This window comes from Hippocampus bargibanti, linkage group LG06 (assembly GCF_051943395.1).
Source record: "Hippocampus bargibanti isolate YZ-2025 linkage group LG06, ASM5194339v1, whole genome shotgun sequence".
Classification (NCBI taxonomy): domain Eukaryota; kingdom Metazoa; phylum Chordata; class Actinopteri; order Syngnathiformes; family Syngnathidae; genus Hippocampus; species Hippocampus bargibanti.
The window spans coordinates 24,172,278-24,193,018 of record NC_142739.1 but is presented as its reverse complement, the minus strand read 5'-3'; the positions used below and the strand labels follow the sequence as shown (position 1 = coordinate 24,193,018).

The 20,741-nt window shown below is 39.8% G+C and overlaps 2 protein-coding genes across 5 annotated transcripts in view; one reads left to right on the top strand and one right to left on the bottom strand.

The window, feature by feature from the left end:
• LOC148896897 (tax1-binding protein 1 homolog B-like) overlaps positions 1–10,932 on the bottom strand; it is a 28,501-nt gene extending 17,569 nt beyond the window's left edge. For 3 of the 4 annotated variants that reach the window (XM_088999528.1, XM_088999532.1, XM_088999529.1), the window contains exons 1-4: positions 10,788–10,931; positions 7,785–7,978; positions 1,932–2,034; positions 851–1,041 (exon numbers count right to left, since the gene is read on the bottom strand). In XM_088999528.1, the coding sequence (XP_088855654.1) occupies positions 851–1,041; positions 1,932–2,034; positions 7,785–7,961 (471 nt within the window). In that variant the 5' untranslated portion in view covers positions 7,962–7,978; positions 10,788–10,931. Of the gene's footprint in view, positions 1–850; positions 1,042–1,931; positions 2,035–7,784; positions 7,979–10,787 lie in introns of all 4 variants that reach the window. The other variant, XM_088999530.1, reaches the window with a different exon arrangement.
• A 370-nt stretch (positions 10,933–11,302) lies between these two features.
• LOC148896896 (3-hydroxyisobutyrate dehydrogenase, mitochondrial-like) lies at positions 11,303–19,567 on the top strand. The gene is made up of 8 exons (XM_088999212.1): positions 11,303–11,431; positions 12,386–12,546; positions 12,621–12,730; positions 12,805–12,926; positions 16,785–16,918; positions 17,251–17,327; positions 17,399–17,555; positions 18,119–19,567. Exons 1-8 carry the CDS (start codon positions 11,362–11,364, stop codon positions 18,275–18,277), a joined length of 990 nt encoding a protein of 329 aa, XP_088855338.1. The 5' UTR covers positions 11,303–11,361; the 3' UTR covers positions 18,278–19,567.
• The last annotated feature ends 1,174 nt before the right edge of the window (positions 19,568–20,741 follow it).

Genomic DNA, 20,741 nt, shown 5'->3' with positions numbered 1-20,741 from the left:
AAAAGCTAACTTTTGATGACATTGTACCGATGAAAAGGTTTCTTCAGCCGTCATCTGTATTTCTTTGAAGGTGTCGGACGTTTCGCTCCTCATCTGAAAAGCTTCGTCAGTGAACTAAAATGTTGCTGTTAGCTCTGGACCCTAATGGGTGTGGTGCGGATGAGGTTGCAGTCAGACCTCTGTCTATTTTTTTCCCTCCCACAAGGGGGCAGCAATTACCTTTTGTACAGCCGCCCCCAGTTCCACTGCAGATAACTTCAGACCCAGAAAAAATAGGAATTAACTATTTGTTTATGAAAGAAGAGAGTATAAGGTTTCTTAACTACATTGAATATATATGTAGTCCTAAAACTCTAATATTCTGTGAGTCATGCAAATTGAGTGAAAATGACAAAAACCCTAGCACTGGAGTGGACACATTTTTGCACATCGTCTGGCAGTGAATGAGTTAAGCACTATTTTAGGCATCTAAAAAATGTTTTATAGTGATAGGATAATTTTACATACACATTCTTAGACATCCCACTTTTAATAGCTAGAAGCTGATAGGCTCGTTTGAAATGATGTCATTCTCCCCAATGTATATGTACCTGTAGGAGGGAAGGGGCTCACTCTCTCTCACTTCCGCTGTTTTGGGAGAAAAATGCTGTTATGCCATCCTAATATTTAAAGAATCTTTAATTGTCTCTTACTTTCCATTGCTGCTTAATTTTTCCATCAATAAGTGATTATCCTTTTACGATAATCCAAACCTAACATTAGTCTACGGAAAAGACACCGGCATATAAATCCCCAAGCTTCTGTTATGATTTGAAGATGAAGATAAGACATTCACTGATGCCGATTTTACCTCGAGAAATCCCGCCTTGGTGGTGACCACCAGAATATCAGAATTGCATTCGTCCTCCACAGTCAGGAGCTCTTCCTCAGAGGGGCTATTGGCGCGAAACAGGAAAGGTGTACTGGCTCCTCGAATCTCCCCTTTGTGGGTCACATAACAGAACTGGTAGAATTCGCTGTCGTCATTGGGCACGTAATATCCTGGAAAAGATGACAGAAAAGAAGTCTAAGATGGCGCCCGAGTAGGCAGCCGTCAGCTAGTGCTCTCATGAGCCTTGCTTGTTTGTTTTTGTGTTGTTTTTGTGTTTTCTTTTGTTGTTTTGAGTTGTTGTGCGTCGTGTGAAACTGATACGGATTGTTTTTCAGCATTTTTGGACACGACATTCATCAAGGACGAGACTCTGCTGACCGGTTGCGCCTTTTCAGCAGCATGAATATTCCAGCACTGTTTTTGAGAAGGAACATCAGCGCAGAGCGGTGATGCGCATATGGAATTGTCGTGATTGGAATTGAAGTGGAATTACGTGGGACAGGAGATGGAAACAATCTGTTTTCATCATTGGATGCCACAGCTTTGTGTTTACTTTCAACATTTAGCTTGTAGCACGGGTGCACATTTCACCATGACGTCCCTGATCCACTAGTGAAAAGGACGCTTTGATCCTCTTTCCTTTCATCTCGAACTGCTCCATGCAACAAAGAGGGTGCAGAACGTGGTTAAGATTGAATGACTGTCTGCGTCTCATATTATTTGTCATTTAATTTTTGTTGTTTTGACTTCAAGATGGCGCCGCAACAGTGGCTGCCATCACAGCAGCTCCTGTATTTCTTTTACTACTTCCTTTCCTCTTTCCTAACTATGCTGCTTTGAAATTACATTTCTCCACTGCAAGACGAATAAAGGCTAAGCAAATCCAATTCAAAACATAAAAGTGGTTGAAGAAGAAAAATGGTATTAAAACACAAATGTCTGAACTCAATGACAGACAACAACAGGACGCAAAGCATTTCACATTCAAGCATTTAAATAGTCATCCAAACCTGCGGTTTATCAAAAGGTACCATCTTATATACGACCACTATGATCTTACCTTGAAAGACCACTGTTCTGTTGACTGCGGTGCCGTCCACATAGTTCTCAGGGAGGGGGGACCACAAGAATGTGTAATAGTCTCTCGCTGTGCTCCAGCCGACCTGCAAGACATTTCGGGGAATCTGTTCAAACAGACGCCTCTCACCACATCAGTGGAATATAATAACAATGGAGACATCAAAACCAATGACTCCTGAAAGGCGGCGCATGGCCATTTTTGTGTGTCGTTAATATTACAGAAACTCTTAAATTAATACTTAGATGAGTGTACAAAAAAATCTCACGGTTACCATCTTCATGTTGCCTGTCGCTTATGACAAGAGAGATATAAGATGGCATAGTTATACAAAAGTGACTTGAAAATGAATGACAACTCCAATAAAACTATGAATGGTGTTTTACGGCTTGTTAACCGGTGGCTGATGATAGGTAGGGCGAGGAGTGTAAAAGAACAGAAAATCCATATTTAACATCCATCTTCTGCCATAAAACCGTCAAATAAAAGCAAGGGTCATGAGGGGGGGACTGTCTTTTTGTGTGCACCATCGACCACGGGCACACCAAAAAAAAAAACTACTTACAGACGGTCCCCAACTTACGAACGAGATACGTTCCAAACGGTCGTTCGTAAGGTGAATTTGTTCGTAAGTTGCTTCAGTGCTATATTTTGTTTGGAATGTATGTTTAAGGTTTGTATAAGTATGTTTAAAGGACAACCGACGTCACTTTGTGTTTCTTAACTGACATCAGAAAAACGTTTTATAGCATCTAAAATACCCAAAACATGCAGTATGATATTTTTAGTCAAATGCAAAACACCAATAAAAATGACTTAAAGTGTCCAAGATCTGCAAAAAATTGAGCTGCGAATTGGGCATTTTCAGAAAGTCCCTCCCCCAGTTCGTGACTTCACGCCAAGACGTCTTGCATTGCTGGAGAATAAAAACAATGGCTTCAGATTCGGAGAATATGCTTCCTTGTTCCACATCCAGTTATGAATATGATTCAAATAGTTCTGAAGAGGAAAGCATACATGTTTGCACTCGATTAAAGAATTTATTCCGTGTCATTTTGAGGCAGACGGGCGGGGGGGGGGGGGATGTCGCACCCAAAAATGGCCACCGCTGTTGTGAGAAATGAATCACCCGTTTCCACAGGCTGATAAATTCCTTCCATGGAGCTTGGACGCCCTCTTCTGGCGGCTTTTGGGTGCAACACAAGGTTTTCAGACCAAACAGTACAGCAAAATACATTGACGTGATGGAAGGACTGCTACAATGTGTCTTTTTGTCAGTCAGGGGCGGTCCTTTAGTGACGTCACGTACGGACTCGTCACCAACTCAAAAACAAGACTTCCTGAATACCTTATTTCTCTCTTATTAAAATTCGTTCAGTAGAAGTCATTTGTAGCCATTTTACAAATTATGGACACAACTTGTCCTGAGACACCGGTTGTCCTTTAAGGCTTGTATAACTAACCTGTAATGGCTTGTACTGAAAACAAACATTTAATAAAATATATGCTCTATAAAGATATACACATGTACAACGAGAGAATACTACATATTTTAGAGACAGAGACAGAGAGAGAGAGACAGAGAGAAAGATAGAAAGAGAGAAAGAGAGAGAGCGCTCTCACAGCGCCTCACGTCGGCATTCGCGGCAGAAAGAAGCACTATTCGGTAAAAGGCTTCCAATACAAAATATAACTTACAGCATATCTGTCCGATTGTTTTTCAACACACCCACGAAAATGTCTGTATGTACCTGTGTTCGTAACTTGAATGTAAGTAGGGTAGCGTCTGTACTGCACCATATTGCATTAAAAAAACAAGCAAACTTGTATCATTTAACCCGCCATGTATCTTGAAGATAAACTGCGTTAAGCTATGCAGCAAAAGCCCGAAGCTACAACAGTGCAAGTGTTCATCAGAGCCAGAGATAGAAGCCCCCCCACCCTAGTTTGTTGCAAACCCCCCTCAGTTGTTAACCGGTGCGTTTCCAGCCTCCAGCAATAAAAAACAGGAAGCAATTAAAACATGCACATAGTGAGTTTATGTCATTACTGGAGGCGAGTCCCCACCGGTGAACTCATTAGTGGCAACTGGCTGAAAACTCTTGAGAGCAACTCTTTCACTTCCCTCAGACGTGCCTACAATGTGTATGTATGTAAATAAGACATACAGTCCACAATATTAGGTATAGCAATGTGTTTGGATTTGATTGACACCGAAGAAAGGTATTTAATGAACTACATATGTACAGATCGTTTTTTTATATATATGTATACTTATTTGGGTCGTTCAGTTTTAACCGAGGACACATTTTATGAACTGTTCTTTGTATAATGAAGTAGAGTTTTCAAAGTACTTTTTCCTCAGTGAATACGTTTTACTGATGGCCAAACTACAACACAGATTTCTTTTTAATTTTAGGTATAGCTTTCTCTTGTAATATCTCAACATTATTTTTATGACTCTCAAGGTGAATTTACGGGCACAGGATACATTTTTTCTGTGGGTGAGCAGCGGCAGCCACATTCGCCAGCGTTCACTCAACCCGGAATCACTCAAATCGATAGAAAGTTAGCAAGCTAGCTAATAGATAAGTAATAGCTAGCTAGATACCTAATAGATAGCAAATAGATAGCTAGCTAGCTAAACAATAGCCACATTCGCCAGCGTTCACTCAAATCGATAGAAAGTTAGCAAGCTAGCTAATAGATAAGTAATAGCTAGCTAGAAAGCTGATAGATAGCAAATAGCTATATAGCTAATAGATAGCAGCACGAGCCAGCATTCACTTAACCCGGAATAACTCAAATAGCTAGAAAGTTAGCTAGCTAGCTCATAGATAATTAAGAGCTAGCTAGCTAGCTAGATAGCTAATAGATAGCAAATAGATAGATAGCTAATAGAGAGCAAATAGATAGCAATTCGATAGCTAGCTAGGTAGAAATGATAAAATATGATGTAGAAGGACTCTCTAACTATACAGCAGAATGTTTTTTTTGTCTTTTCTTGTTTTTAAAACACCTTTGTTTAAATAAGGTGATCCACAGATGTAAATTGAAACCCAGCAGGTTGCTGCGGAACGCTCATTTGACCGTCCGTCCCAGTGGCAGGGAGTGAAAAGCAGACAGGAAGTGTTTGTGAATCACCTGCTGAGAGAGACATGTTAATTACAAATTTGCTTTTTCCCCTGGTCCCGACAAGTCACCCCCAATACCCACACCTCCGTGCACCCCGAGAAAACTCCAGTCAGGCTGTATGGGAACTGTTCCAAGGGCCAAAGGCGGCTTTTGCACATGTGACAAAATGTAACGTTCGTAAGCCATGGGGTTCGTAAACCGAGGTATCACTGTATTTTCAAAGCATTTCTATATATAGTGATACCTTATCTTTTCACCTTACGAACATTAAATTTGCGAGAATATAATCTCGGCAGACCAACTACTTTTCAGCGGACAAACCAAACCACACAGCGCCACGGTGGCTGGAGGAATAGTTTTTGGCGGAAGAACACCAAACCACACGGTCAAACAGCGCCATGGTGGCTGGCGGACTAGTTTTTGTCACCTCCTTTCTTCGAGTGCAGACATGGTTTGTTATCGAGTGGAGCATTGTTGCTATTATGGGACCAAAAAGACACCCCGGCAGGCTAGTGTTAAGCCGACGAGGATACACAAGAAAAACTTTTGTTGATTTGGATTAATGAAAAGCAGATAGCAGGGGAAAGTGTGAGTGAGGGCATTATCGCCGAGAATGCATGGCAACTTCACTCGGATATCATCAATAAGCAAACTGGAAGTTCATCATCCATTGACAACTCCCATCTCAAAAGTAAATAAAACAATTTTACAGTAAAGTCTCGTTATATCGATATTCAAGGGAGTCCGAAAAAAGTATCGATATAACCGGGACTATCGATATATCCGACCCTGTTTGCATGTAATTTTCTCCGTGCGTGCATAGAAATAGTATCGATATAACCGGGACTATCGATATATCCGATATCGATATAACGAGACTTTACTGTATTATATAGTACAGTTTATTTCTTTAATTACAATACAATAGCAAGAGCAATAGCAATACAATATAAAACAACAAAATCCTTCATTAAACCGGTCTGGTGGTGGGAGGTTCAATTTGGATCGTTCATACAATAGCCTGCTCAGGCAAAACAGGTTAGGCAACTTTCGCAATGCTGATGAGGGTCGTTATGCTGATGAGGTGATACCGGGGGGAGTGGGTGTAATAGGCCAATCGTTAGTCAGGAATGTAGGAACAATCAGTGGGGCCACAGGGGGGGGTCCCGCGCCCCCCCAACCTGAGAGTAGGGACCTATCATAGCTGTGTCCGGCGCCACCAGGTCTGGACATTAGAGATATATAAATGGGGCCGATACGACCAGTCAGACTTTAGTTCGCTGACGAAGCCTCTTGGATAGGAGGCGAAACGTCCGAAACCTTCACTTTTGTACAGATGACGGCTGAAGAAACCTTCTCATCAATACAATAGCACATTTTTCATACATAAAATAAGGTGTATTTTGTGTAGTTTTAAGGCTTGTTTAGGAGAAAATTATGTTTTATGGAGACATGGGAAAGGATTATTGTCATTTGTCATGGTTTCTTATGGAAAATAAATGTTCGGCAGACGAACTTTTCGCCTTACACACACTTTCTGAGAACCAATTAAGTTCGTAAGCTGAAGTGCTGAGGTATCACTGTATAAGGCGTACCGGACTAGAAGGTGCACCTTCAATAAATAAAAAAAGTTTTCCAAATATCCATAAAAATAGAAATCCAAGTGCTGTTGGACAATCTGTGGCTGGATGGATGCGTGGCTTGCGGACCCCGCGATGAGAAGAACGGAGCGTCAGCAAAGAGCACCAATGCGTATTTGTAACTGTCGCAGCTAGGAATTGAAGCGGATTTACGTGTGACAGGAGATGTGAGACCCAGCTAGGAATTGAAGCGGATTTACGTGTGACAGGAAATGTGAGACAATGTTTTTTGTCAATGGATGCTACAGCTTTGTGTTAGGGTTCAACATTTAGCTTGTAGGAGACGTGCATATTCCATCATGATGGCTCTGATCCATTGGTAAAAAGAACGCTTTGATCCTCTTTCATCTAGAATTGCTTCATGCAACAAACAGGATGCAGAAAGTGCTCAAGATTGAATGACTGTGTATTGTGTTGTGTCACATTATTTGTTATTTTGTTGTCTTTCGCTTCAACATGGCGATGCGAGAGTGGCTGCCTTTAAAGCAGCTCTGTATTTTGTTTTTCGACTTCTTCCTTTCCTCTTACTTTCATCATTTTGCTGCTGTGAAATGTAAATTTCTCCACTGCAAGCTAAAAAAAGGCTAATCCAATCAAATTCAAAATATTTGAAAGATTTCCAAATATAAAGCACACCACATTATAAATCGCTACAGTAGAGGCCGGGGTTAGGCACGACTCCTTCTACAGGGGGAGTTTGTGGCTGTTGACAGTAGTTGCGAGACCTGCTGCGGCTCAATTTTACTTCCCATATAAGGCGCACCTGTGTATAAGGGCCAGGGTCATTTTTTAAAGACAATCAAGGCTTTTGATTGCGCCTTATACACCGGAAAATACGGCACTTCAAAACTCTACTGAGGTCAATTTTTCACATCTCTGCACTTGGTCCTTTATAATTCCTAATTTGTAAGTCAAACAAATTATTTCATCAAAAATGTTATGTGAACAATAGATTTGGCCACGATTTATTCACTATACTACTATTTTAAGTTTTAGTTTTGTTGTGTTTTTTTTAACAAGATGATCTTATGAGTTTAAAATAACAAACATGATCAGTCACCTTAAAAATGCCAACCCAGTCCTTTGGGTGTGGCTTGATGAACTGTGTGAGGGTGTAGTGACACTCCAGTGCGGCATGGGGCAGGTAGCTCTTGCCAACATTCTGGAAGATGACATGGGCAAAGTTGGATGTGTCCATGTTGTTGTCTAACAAGGGCCCGTCCACGAACAGTGCCATCAATCAGTCAACAATGGCTGCAAGAGATGAAAACATCAAACATATTGAGCAACAAATACCATTGATTATTATTTAATAAACTACAGTGACTAATAAAGCAGGATGTGGTAATGGGTAATGCTTTGGAAAATAACATGTATTACAAGTTTCATATTTTAAAAGCTCTACTTTAAAAGGACAACAAACACCATTTTTTTGTTTCCTAACTAACATCAGAACATCGTTTTATAGCATCGAAAATACCCAAAACATGCAGGCTGATATTTTAGTCAAAAGAAAAACACCAATAAAAATGACCTAAAGTGTCCCAAAACTACTTCAAAATAACCTCAGAAAGTTTCAGTTTCAGAAGGTCCTGGCCCCTTGCTCGTGACATCACGCCAGGACATCTTGCCTTGCTCTAGAATCAAAACAATGGCTTCAGATTCGGAGAAGGTGCTTTCTTGTTACCCATCCAGTAATGAATATGATTCAAATAGTTCTGAAGAGGAAAGCATAAATGTGTGCAATCGATTAAAGAAGTCCTTCCGTGTCATTTTGAGGAATCTGGACTCCAATGTAGCGTCCCAGAAAAAAACAAAATGGCGCCCAAGCGCCATTGGAAATGGGCTGATTTGTCTGCTGGGAATTTGTGTCAACTAGTATCAAATAGTAGTCTTGGTGCAACACACAACAAAGTTTTCAAACCAAACAAAGTACCCAAAATGCATTGTGTGTCGATTTCTCGGTCATGGGCGTTCCAGACGAGACATCTCGGTAGGCATCGTCACCAACTCAAAAACAAGACTTCTTCAATATTCAGCGCGAGTTTTAAAACGTAAAATATAGTTATATGCGGTGGAATCTTTGTAAAATACGTTCAGTCGGTCATTGGAAGTGATTTTACAAATTATGGAATCAACTTGTCCGGAGGCGTCGGTTGTCCTTTAAAGTCCTCATAATTGTCCTCTGTATGTATACTATAGCAGAATCAGAATCAGAAAACCTTTATTTGTCCCACAATGGGGAAATTTGTAGTCCACAGCAGCAATTTGAAATGGGATGGGGTGGGTGGGGTGAAAGGATAGAAACCAAGATATTCTAAGCATAACAAAATTAAAATGCCAACTGTATACTGTTCAAATGTAAATGTGTAAAACAGTTTCATTAAAAAACTGTACATAGAGCAAGTATCAAGAAAGGCATATATATATATATATATATATATATATATATATATATATATATATATATATATATATATATATATATATATATATATATATATATATATATATATATATATATATTGCATCAACCCATATAGCAACAGTGAAGGTATCAAACAAAATGGAACAGGGAGCTACTTTGGCCAAAGATGCCCAAAATGGGTTGTGTTTGAGTCTGGAGGTTGCACCGCACAAGTGTTTATTATAACAGTCAAACCATTCTGCCAAATAAAACAGTGGTAACAGTAACCCCTTTGTTGTTCTCTTGGTAACAACTTTAAACTTATGGCACGGCTCAAGTGTTCCTCGGGGTTTCACATGACAAATGTCAACAGGCTGTCTCCAGGACAAACCCTCAAACAATATCCACAAAAAAATACGTCACCAAAGCTAACCCTGATATTTTGAAAGGCATGTGTCGTAAAACTGAAATCTTCAGTCCAGATATTTGCCAATACAATGGAGTTGTTGCGTTGTATTCCCCGCCACATGAATCACATGAAATGCAAAGAGAATTAAGGTAATGTCATGCCCTCGACTGTCGATAAGGACACACAAAATTGCTGATTTGCTCTCTGTTATCTACACAAATATAAAATGAGTGAGTACTGTACTTGCGACCAGATGGTGTAGGGTACAACCAATGAGGAACCAGTTTTTGAATCAAAGTTGTATTTCACGCCCTCCCCCCCATTAAAGGCAACCATATAATAATAATAATAATAATAATAATAATAATAATAATAATAATACATTTAGTTTACAAGCGCCTTTCAAATCACCCAAGGACACTTTACAATTAAAAGAACAAGAAACACAAGAACAATAAAACCATAAATAAAATGATAAATAATGAAAGAGATGATTAAACTACACTGTGAATGCAATTTTAAACAGATGGGTTTTGAGGTGGGATTTGAAAGTGGGAAGAGAGTCAATATTACGGATGTGACCATATGACTCACAAAGACACAGATAATTTCTTTAAAACGTCTATTATTATTGGAGGGACAGCGTGATATGTTTTTTTATTCAAAAAGAAACCATGGAGTTATTTGAAATTATAAAACTCGTATCAAAGTCACACTTTAATGTGAATATAAAATGGAGGTCAACAGGGAGTCGGAAACAGCTTGTTAATAAACGACAGCAACGTAAATGCGAAAAACTATTAATATCTCCATTAATATACTTTGTTTTAATGTATGTACGTCTTTAAACGACAACCGACGTCTCCGGACAAGTTGTGTCGAAACTTAACATTCCCGATTGACTGGCTAATAAAGACAGGCGAGGCCCAGAGCTATTCAAGAGACAACTCGGGGATTAGCTCGCAAATGTTTACCGCACATTAACCAAAATACAATTGTGTCTTGATTGTCCGATGCGGTAAAAAAAAACATTTCTTGACTACAACATCAAGCCACATAACATTATCCGTCAATTCTAACTCCGATGTCCTCTTGACTGTGACTTCATTGTCGAGTGGAAAATAGTTAGCTTACGTTAAATGAGCAAACGCCAACTATCGGGCTTTCATAGGCAGGCAACAAACACGAACATTTTGAACATAATCCGCATGAGCAGCGAACAATTATCCAACCAGTGTTATACATACCCAGTTGCCATGCTGAATAACGACTAGAATCGTTATGTATCATCAAAAGTGACTGTTGACGCAGTTTAGTTCTTCCCCTTGTCCTCTTCCTGGAACAACATCAACACAACGTCATTTCCACCCAGTAGTCCTGTGGGGAATTTTAAACCCGAGTAAGGATATTATAAACAAACTAAACATGTTTTTTAAATCACTTTGACACAGTATTATCGTTGTTGTAACTTGGGAAACATAATTAACACATTTTAGACATTTGTGAATATTGTCAATATATTTTTGTTTCAATAACTTCATATAACAAAACTTGTAATGTTGTACTAACAAAAATACGTACAACTTAAAGAAAAATGCAAATTATTTAAAATTACTTAAAATTAACTTGTTCTAAAAAATAATATGTAATGCGTGTGTTTAATTTTCAGGCGTAGGCGACGGATACGCGTATCGCGCAGACAGTGCCTGACCCACCCCCGGAGCCTATTGGCTAAAACCTGGGCGGGCGCGTTAATTGATTGGCAGAGGAGCCCGTCACTTTCACGTGACTTTGTGGCCAAGCTAGGAAGAGGTGACAAGCATGGCGGCCGTGTTGCGAGGGTGTCGGTATCTCGTCGGAAGGCGGTGTGAGAATGTTCCCTTTGCGATTGGTAAGGATTTCAAGTTAAGACCGTCGCTAATTTTGCCCGATGTCATTATAACACCATTTGTGTCCATAGAACCGCAAATATTTTGCTAGAAACTCTTGGTTGAGTACTCATTAAACATTCTGTTAAGCTAGTTCAGGAGGGGTTCCTGTTGTCAATTTTCATACTTCTGGAGTTTTTTTCCTGGAGTCTTTACTTCAGATCGTTTGCAAACTATTGGTAGTTTCTCTAAATTGCAAAAAAAATCTAACGCAGTGACCTTTTAATCACTTATAGAAGAAAAGAGCTACTATGTGCAATTTGCTGGCTTTAAGGGGTATTATGTAATCACTCTACAGACTGTCGGGGCTACGTTTATCCCAACGATTTAAGTTGGAAAACGTTTTTTAACAGTTTAAGCGCCTTAATGTTTTTTTCTCTATCCACTTTCCATTTATGTATCTTTATTTAACGTGGTAGTTTGCCTTGTGTATGTTAACAATCTGCATACAACGTAGCTATAACTCACAAAAGATATATTTTATTTATTTGTTGTTTGGAGGGGGGACGTACACCCTCAACTGGTTGCCAGCAAATCACAGGGTTCATATATACCAATAACCATCCGTGTTCACAATCACATCAAGGGAGGATTTAGAAAGTTACATGAACCTGCCGTGCATGTTCTTGGAATGTGGAACAAAAGAGTACAGAGTACACAGAGAAAACCTGTACAGGCATGGTGAGAACGTGCAGTCGTGTGTTTTTACAATGTTATACACCATACCAGGGGTGATGACAAGGTGATGTGACATTGTCATGACCTGACGCTATACAACGAAAGTTGAGTTTAAATATAATGTGTAGATCATTTTGACTTGGTCATTTCAAAAGTAGCTCCCATGCTGAAAATGTGTGAGCAACTCTGCACTATACACCCACAGGAAACCATAAGTAAAATTGACCATTCTGTTATAGCCTCCATACGCTCCATGGCCTCCAAGACACAGGTGGGCTTTATCGGCCTTGGCAATATGGGCAACCCGATGGCCAAGAATTTACTGAAGAACGGCTACCCAGTCATTGCCACAGATGTCTTCCCTGAGTCCTGCAAAGAAGTTCAAGAACTGGGTGCCCAGGTGGGATGGTTCTTTTTTTTCTTCTTCTCAATTCAAACTGCTCCAACCAACATGACTTTTTTCTATTTCCTCAGATTGTTGATAATCCTGCCGAAGTCGCAGACAAGGCTGACCGTATTATCACCATGCTTCCCTCAAATCCCAATGTCATTGATGCGTATACTGGTGCTAATGGGATTCTCAAGTATGTCTTTCCTTTTCAAATAACATAACCTGTGAAGATTACACATTTTGACAATCCTTTTATGTTCATGATAGGAAAGTGAAGAAGGGCTCTTTGCTCATTGATTCCAGTACAATTGATCCCGCCGTATCCAAAGAAATGGCAGCCGCAGCGGAAAAGATGGGAGCCGTTTTTATGGATGCGCCCGTGTCAGGAGGTAAATTTTGTACACGGTATTAATCGGCATAATGTTACCATGCACGATTAATTCCATGTGCACACCGTTAATTGCCTGTGGGTTATAATTGAATGTTCCAACTGTGCAAGAGGGGTTTTGTTTCTACCTTGTAGACATTTTTGAGGATGTGGTTGATTTGCTGCTGTTGAGCTAAATAAGGTGGGTGGTCTTGAATTGCACACTTTGGCAATTTGGTGAACATGAGCAAAATATTTTTTTTTCATGCATGTTGTAAAAAAGCAACAGTCGTTGTCTAATTGCAATTTTTTTCTTTCGTTTGGGGTTACCTTCACTATACTATAGAATTCAGGCATATACATTCATAATTTGCATGAAGCGTGTTTTTAAATTGTAACGGAACAACCACTTGTTGTCACCTCTGCATTTCAGAAGGCCATTCAGACTCCATAGATGCATTGTTTGTTATAAATTATTCATTTTATGACCAATTAAATGATTTTTTTCACAGAACACCTTAACTCATTCACTGACAGATGATGTGCAAAAATGTTTGAAGTAATCGTTATTACAATTTTGCAGGATTTTGCAGCAAATGTGGTGCAAAAATGAGTCAGGTAGCCTCCAAATAATTTCTACTTTTGATTATAATAGGTGAAAAACAAGAAAATAAAGTCTTATTCTTTGTTGTCAAATGCGGGAAATCCAAATTTCACAATAGCAAAACTGAAAATATTTATGGAAATTTGTTCCCTTGAAATTTTGAGTTCATTGGACTCTTATATATATACATATACAGTAAAGTCTCGTTATATCGATATTCAAGGGAGTCCGAAAAAATATCGATATAACCGGGACTATCGATATATCCGACCCTGTTTGCATGTAATTTTCTCCGTGCGTGCATAGAAATAGTATCGATATAACCGGGACTATCGATATAACGAGACTTTACTGTATTTATTTCTTAGTTAATTCACTGCCAGACGTACAAAATTGTGTCCACTCCAGTGCCAGGGTTTTTGTCATTGTCACTGGAATTCCAGGACCCACAGATTATTTAGTTTTGGGAGTACATAAACATTCAGTACAGTGTTAGAAACCTTAGACTCTCTTTTTTTCATCATAAAAAGAATTCATTCCTAAATTATATGGGTCTGCGGTTATATGTGCTTGAAATAAGGGCGGCTATCCAAAATACAATGCAATACATACATAATGGTTTATATAGCGCTGTAACAACAGCTGAAGCTGGAACAAAGCGCTTACATGGAAAAAGGGAAATGCTGTCCGTTATGGAAAAGAAAAAACACTGCCAGAGGCCATGGCCAGTGCTTTATCGGCACCCAAGCATGAAAAACAAAACCAGAACAAATTTGGTGTGCCTTATATTTGGAAAACTTGTATATATTTATATATTATATTTGGACATTATTTTCCATTCATTAAAAGTGCGCCTTATAGTCCTGTGCACCTTATACACCGGAAAATGCAGTACTTTTGAATTACCGTATTTTCTGGAATACAAGGCGCACCTTCAACGAATGACATTTAAAAACCTTTTAATCGAAGGTTTCTTCAGCCGTCATCTGTACTTCTTTGAAGGTGTCGGACATTTCGCTTATTATCCAAGAGGCTTCGTCAGCGAACAAAATTTGTTTGCTGGTAGTTTTGACCCTATTTATATCCCTACTGTCCCGACATGCCAGATTCTACGATGAGTGGTCCCTGCTCTCAGGTTCGGGGTGAGCAGTGAATTACTACCTGCGGCTACACTGATTACTTCTATTGTGCTGACCGATTACTTCTGTTGTCATGCATGTGCATTCATTTCGTCCCTTGTCATCTACATTAAAATGCACAATAGTAAAAAAAATATTTTAAATGTATATGTATAGTATTTGGTTCAACTATCTCACATGTATAAAAGTCACGGCTCGGTGCGGCCCGCCAAATCATTTTATATCTATCTACCTAGCTAGCTAGCTAGGAATCTGTCTATCAATAGCTAGCTATCAGTCTATCAATAGCTAGCTAGCTATCTGGTTATCAAAAGCTAGCTAGCTATCTGTCTATCAATAGCTAGCTAGCTATGTGTCTATCAATAGCTAGCTAGCTATATGTCTATCAATAGCTAGCTTTTTGTTGCTACAAACACCCCAAATCCACATAACTTTCAAAAAAATGAGGCAATTCTTCTTCTTCATTATAATTATTATTACATCTGTGTCAAAGTCAAGGCCCGGGGGCCAAATCCGGCCCACCACATCATTTTATTTGGTCCGCGAAAGCAAATCAAGCACGTCAAGTGCCATGATGCTTGCTAAAGTCCGAACCAACATTTCAAATTCTCCCAACTAAACTACAATAACAGTCATTATTTTTGACTTCATATTTGAAAACTAGTTATCCATTAATTTGTTGTACGCTCTATATGTAATATGTGGAGGGGATGAAACATTCTAATGGCTTCCCCAAATTCATAATGGCCCCCTGAGAGGAACTCCACAATGTGGCTAAAATGGCTTTGACACCACTGCACTATCGAGTAGCTATGTGAAAACATGTGTTAATAAAATAGCATATTTCCGCACTATAAGCAGTGTTTGAAATAACGTCTGTGTCATGCAGCGCTACAGCAAGCAGGTGGAAAGTTGATAAAAGTTCACTCAGCCAGATGCAGGAAGGGTATTGTGAGTTTTCTTTATTTGAAGTTGACATCAGTTTTCGGCAGACCCCAGGTAACACTGCTCTCCAGGTTGTCCTTTGTCCCTCTTCTTCCTCCTAGAAGTGACTGGCTCAGTCTGGCTTTAAAGGTGCTTCACCTGAGCTTCTGGCCAATCAGGTCCCAGCGGCAATTGGCCATTCCCAGGTGGTTGCAATCACCTTCTCAGAATTAATTAGTGGTCGCCCAACTCAACTGTTTTGGATGGGGAGAAATGCGCACCTTTCTCCCATCCAAAATCCAGAAAACACAAAATTATTTAACATTTCTTTAAGCATCATGACAGTCTGCTTGGAGGCCCGGGGCGTACAACTTTCAAAATGTCGGCTCGGGTGGCCGACAACTTCAAGAAAAAATAAAAAATTATTATTTTCAAATCAAACGTTTGTTTTATTCAATAAAGCAAACCGCTACAAGCCACGTGGACTCCTCTTTCGAAGCGCATTTCAAAACTCTCAAGTACACGTTACAGTCACGGTATAGTCCGAAGCACGAAACAGGCTTCTGATTGGCTGCTGTGCCGAGTATGCAAATTGCCAAATGAACTTTCGTATACATCTCAACAATGTTTTTTTTTTTTTTTGGTTGCGATTAGTCATCTTGTGTTTCAAATTGTGAAAAATGGGGCAGGCAACTTTATGGCCGGGCAGGCAACTTTTCAGAGTTGTCTGCCCTGGTGTCCGCTAATTTTTTGTCATGAGTTTTAGACACTGCTATAAGGCGCACCTAAAAGCCTTCTTTTTTTTTTTTTCAAACGCTGGCCATGCGCCTTATAATCCGTTGCACCTTATACAGTATATGGTTTTAAAATATGTAAGTATAAGTTTTAAAATATGTAATTCATTAAGGGTACACCTTATAATCCGGTACGCCATATTGTTCGAAAAGTATGGTAAATGTGTGTTTTGCTGAATGTCTGTGACATTCAAATGAATCCATTATTCGGCTGTAGCAGATATGCCATCTCTGTTCTCGGGTTCTGTTGTTCCGTCGAGGCAAAATCTGTCACTAAGTGAGACAAATATGAACCCATGTGGGGTTTTTTTTATGAGCACAATGGTCTGATTTTCCTCTGCCACTTTTCATCCGTCAACCTCTCGGAACCATTTGAAACCAGAAACAAACCGTGACGGTTGTATGATTTCCATTGTTAGGTGTGGGTGCCGCCAATTCAGGAAAGCTGACTTTTATGGTGGGAGGAGCGGAGGAAGAATTTACCGCCGCCAAAGAGCTACTCAGCTGCATGGGAGCCAACGTGATGTACTGTGGTCAGGTTGGAACCGGACAGGTAGGGACAGTCAACGCTGTCTGAGATTTCTTTCCCGCTACTACAAGGATATCTAAGTCATTTTTTTCATTCAGTCATTTTAGCTAACTCGGTAGTCAAACCTCGGTTTTCGAACGTCTCCGTTCTCATCCCATTTCAACCAAAAATGTGATATTTTTTATGCCCCGGTATACAACCGAAATTTGGTTCTCAACCAAACTGAGTGCATCTAAATGCATCACTCACATGAGCCAAAAATAAATACAAAATCAGAATAGAGCTGCAGTGTGATTACAGCCTAAGTGACTTTGTTCAACTTATTGAACTTTATTTTTTTTATCCACTCCATACAGGCTGCTAAAATCTGCAACAACATGCTCCTTGCTATCGGAATGATCGGAACTGCCGAAACAATGAATTTGGGAATCAGGTAACCTCATCTGACCGCTATTATATCTGCAATCTGTTTGGAAGTTATCTAAATTCAAATCATTTTTGCAGACTTGGTCTTGATCCAAAACTCTTGGCCAAGATCCTAAACATGAGTTCAGGCCGTTGCTGGTCCAGTGACACCTACAATCCAGTGCCCGGTGTGATGGAGGGAGTTCCTTCTGCGAATAACTACCAGGGAGGCTTTGGTACCCAGCTAATGGCAAAGGTTCGTTCACATGCTTCCACAAGTTCATGTGAGCATCGGCGTGGATAGCGCTCATCCTTGAAATAACATTTTTTAACACTGCTGCTTCCATTAGAATAAGTTGAACCAAAAAAATGGTGCATTTTGTACATCTGTCGCCGGATCTCAATTTCTTACATTTGTCTGTTTTGTGTTGAATGATCATGAAATGAAGGATTCTGCATTAGTTAAAGGACAACCAACACCATTTTTTTGTTTCCTAACTGACATCAGAAAAACGTTTTATCGCATCTGAAATGCCCAAAACACGCCGGCTGATATACCAGACCGTATATAATAATGTGGCGGACCAGATTTGGCCCCAGGGCCTTGTCTTTGACACCTGTGATTTAATATATCAAGAAAAACAAAATTGCTTTATCTCTAAAAATTTTAAGGCCAAAATATTCTATGAAAACCTCTAACGAGCATAAAATACGACATTCATTGTGTGTGCGCCTTCTCTTCCGGTGGACCTTATACACCGGAGAATACGATAAATGTTCTTTCAAAGTGAAAATCAAAGTTTCCTTGTCTTTTTTCAGGATCTGGGTCTGGCACAGAACACAGCCACCAGCACCAAGACACCAGTTCCACTGGGCTCTTTAGCTCATCAGACCTACCGGATGATGTGTGCCCGTGGTTACGCCAGCAAAGATTTCTCTTCTGTGTTCCAATTCTTGCGCGAGGAAGAGGGACAGTAAAACATGCCTCTTCCTCTCCGTCCCAATGTGAGCCTTACTTTTAGTGGGCCTGTCGGCCATATTGTCGTCGGCGGGGGAGGGGGGGGGGTGACTTTGGGGAGCCCAACGTTGTCAAAGACGGAGCAACATGAGCTCCCCAAAAACAACCTTGAACTTGACAATGCGACACTCCTTTCTCAGTTGGAGGTTATAATGTCCCACATGGCGCAGGTTTCAAAAGGTGGAAGCCTGGACCAATATTGGCACTTATAACACGATACAGTGATACCTCGGTTTACGAACCCCTTGGCTTACAAACTTTTCGGTTTAGGAACGTTACATTTATGAAAATTTTACCTTGTCATACAAACTTTACCTTGGCATACGAACTTTTTTCATACATGGAGCTGCTTCAATGATTGATGTGTCGTTCGTGAACGAGCCCGTTCTTCTAACAACAACATGGCAGCCGACTGTTTTTGTCCTCTATTCCCCGCCCCCAGTCGTCAGTTAAAGCCACGTGATTGGTCAAGAACGCAGCAGTGAGGGGAGGGGGGTTAAACATTCAAGAGACAGGCAGACGACAGTAAGAAAGTTTCAACTTTGATAGTTCAAAGGCAGAGTGTAGACTGCAAGGTTAAAATATCCCATCGATCAAGCTCCACAAACAACCCATACCAGCCATCTGTACACTTGATGCAAAAGGCTATCAACCCAGCTAAACAGAACACAATTGTTGAGGAACTAGATAAAAGTATCAGAGAAAGCACCTACAAGGGATCATTCCTCAAGATGGTGAAAGAAGGAGGTTACGTTCCTCATCAAGTGTTGTAATGCTGATGAAACACCATTCCATCAAGCCATCAACGACCTTCACAAAGGTAAATAAAATGACTGTATTATATAGTACACTTTATTTCTTTATTTATAATACCATAGCACATTTATTATACATAAAATAATGTATATTTTGTGTAGTTTTGAGGCTTAGGAAAATTAGAAAATAGAAAATTGTGTTTTATGGGCACCTGGGAACTGATTATTTTCATTTTAATGGTTTCCTATGGGAAATGAATTTTTGGGATACACACTTTTCGCCTTACACACTCTGTCTGGGAACCAATTAAGTTCATAAGCCAAGGTATCACTGTACATGCTACTTGGGGGTTTTAGTTACAAGAATGAGACAGTATTTTTTTGTTATAATCTTTTCCTGTTACTCTTTTTCAATTCGTCTGCAATTGGCAATGCGATTTTCGCACATGTGTGTTATGTATCTTGCAAAGAAATAAAGATTTTTTTTTTTCTTGAGATTTCTGAAAATATCGGTCTGCTTCTGAGTATGTGCGCGCGTGTTTGTGCAGTTTAGTTCTTGCCTCTTACTTATGGTTTGATTTCAAAAGATCATGTTTATGTGTTATGTGTTACTTACTTATAATTCAAGTACAGTACCAGATTTTCCAGGTTGTAAGGCGTATCCAAAAGCCTTCATTTTCTTCATAAGATAACCCTGTGCCTTATACGCCGGTGCACCTTATATGTGATTTAGTGTCTCAAGAAAAACAAAATTCCTTTTATATCTAAACATTTTAAGGCCAAAATATTCTGAGAAAACCTCTAAGGAACAGAACCGTTTCTTCAGCCTTCTTTGAAAATGTCAGACATTTAGCCTTCTCATCCAAAGAGCTAACGAAAGTTGTGCTGGAAACCCTGGCACTCTAACCCTTAATTAATTCCCAGACAGAGTGTGTAAGATGAAAAGTGTGTATCCCAAAAATTCATTTCCCATGGGAAACCATTAAAATGAAAATAATCCGTTCCCAGGTCCCCATAACGCACAATTTCCTACTTTCTAATGTTCTAAGTCTTAAAACTACATAAAATAAACCTTATTTTGTATTTTATAAATGTGGCTGCCATTTTGTTGTTAGAACGGGCTCGTTCGCGGACGACACATCACTTATTGAGGCAGCTCCGTGTACGAAAAAAAGTTTGTGTGCCAATGTAAAGTTCGTATGCTAAGGTAAACTTTTCATAAATGTAACGTTCGTAAACCGAAATGTTCGTTAGCCAAGAGGTTTGTTGTTGGGGTAATTCGCCATACAAACATCTCTAAACATCGCTCTGTAATCTTTGTTTACATTTTGAACTTCCTGATACGTCATATCCTGCCTTCCTTACATGATGTCGCATTTACATTACGTCACATCCTTTCGCGTCACACACTGCGCGCCGTATAAAATGCTCTCCCTTCTAGTTCTCTCTCTCTATCGCCATGCTCTCTCCGTAAGCCGACACCGCCGATGCCTCCTCTCTCTCTCCGAGATTAAACCAACTTTCTGTTCTACACCTGTCTCCGTAATGATTTAACCATCCTCTTCCATCAACACCCGTCGAAGCAATGAACCAAGGGCGAACGATCAAAATAACCCAACATTTGTAAACCGAGGTATCACCTCTATTTGGTCTTTCCCTGGCACTGGGA

What these genes read in the sequence shown, in the direction of transcription:
- LOC148896896 (XM_088999212.1), top strand. Translation starts at nt 11,362, where the DNA reads ATGGCGGCCGTGTTGCGAGGGTGTCGGTATCTCGTCGGAAGGCGGTGT. An exon ending in GAATGTTCCCTTTGCGATTG is followed by an intron (nt 11,432 to 12,385) that starts GTAAGGATTTCA and finishes ATTCTGTTATAG; the next exon opens with CCTCCATACGCTCCATGGCC. An exon ending in ACAATGAATTTGGGAATCAG is followed by an intron (nt 17,328 to 17,398) that starts GTAACCTCATCT and finishes TCATTTTTGCAG; the next exon opens with ACTTGGTCTTGATCCAAAAC.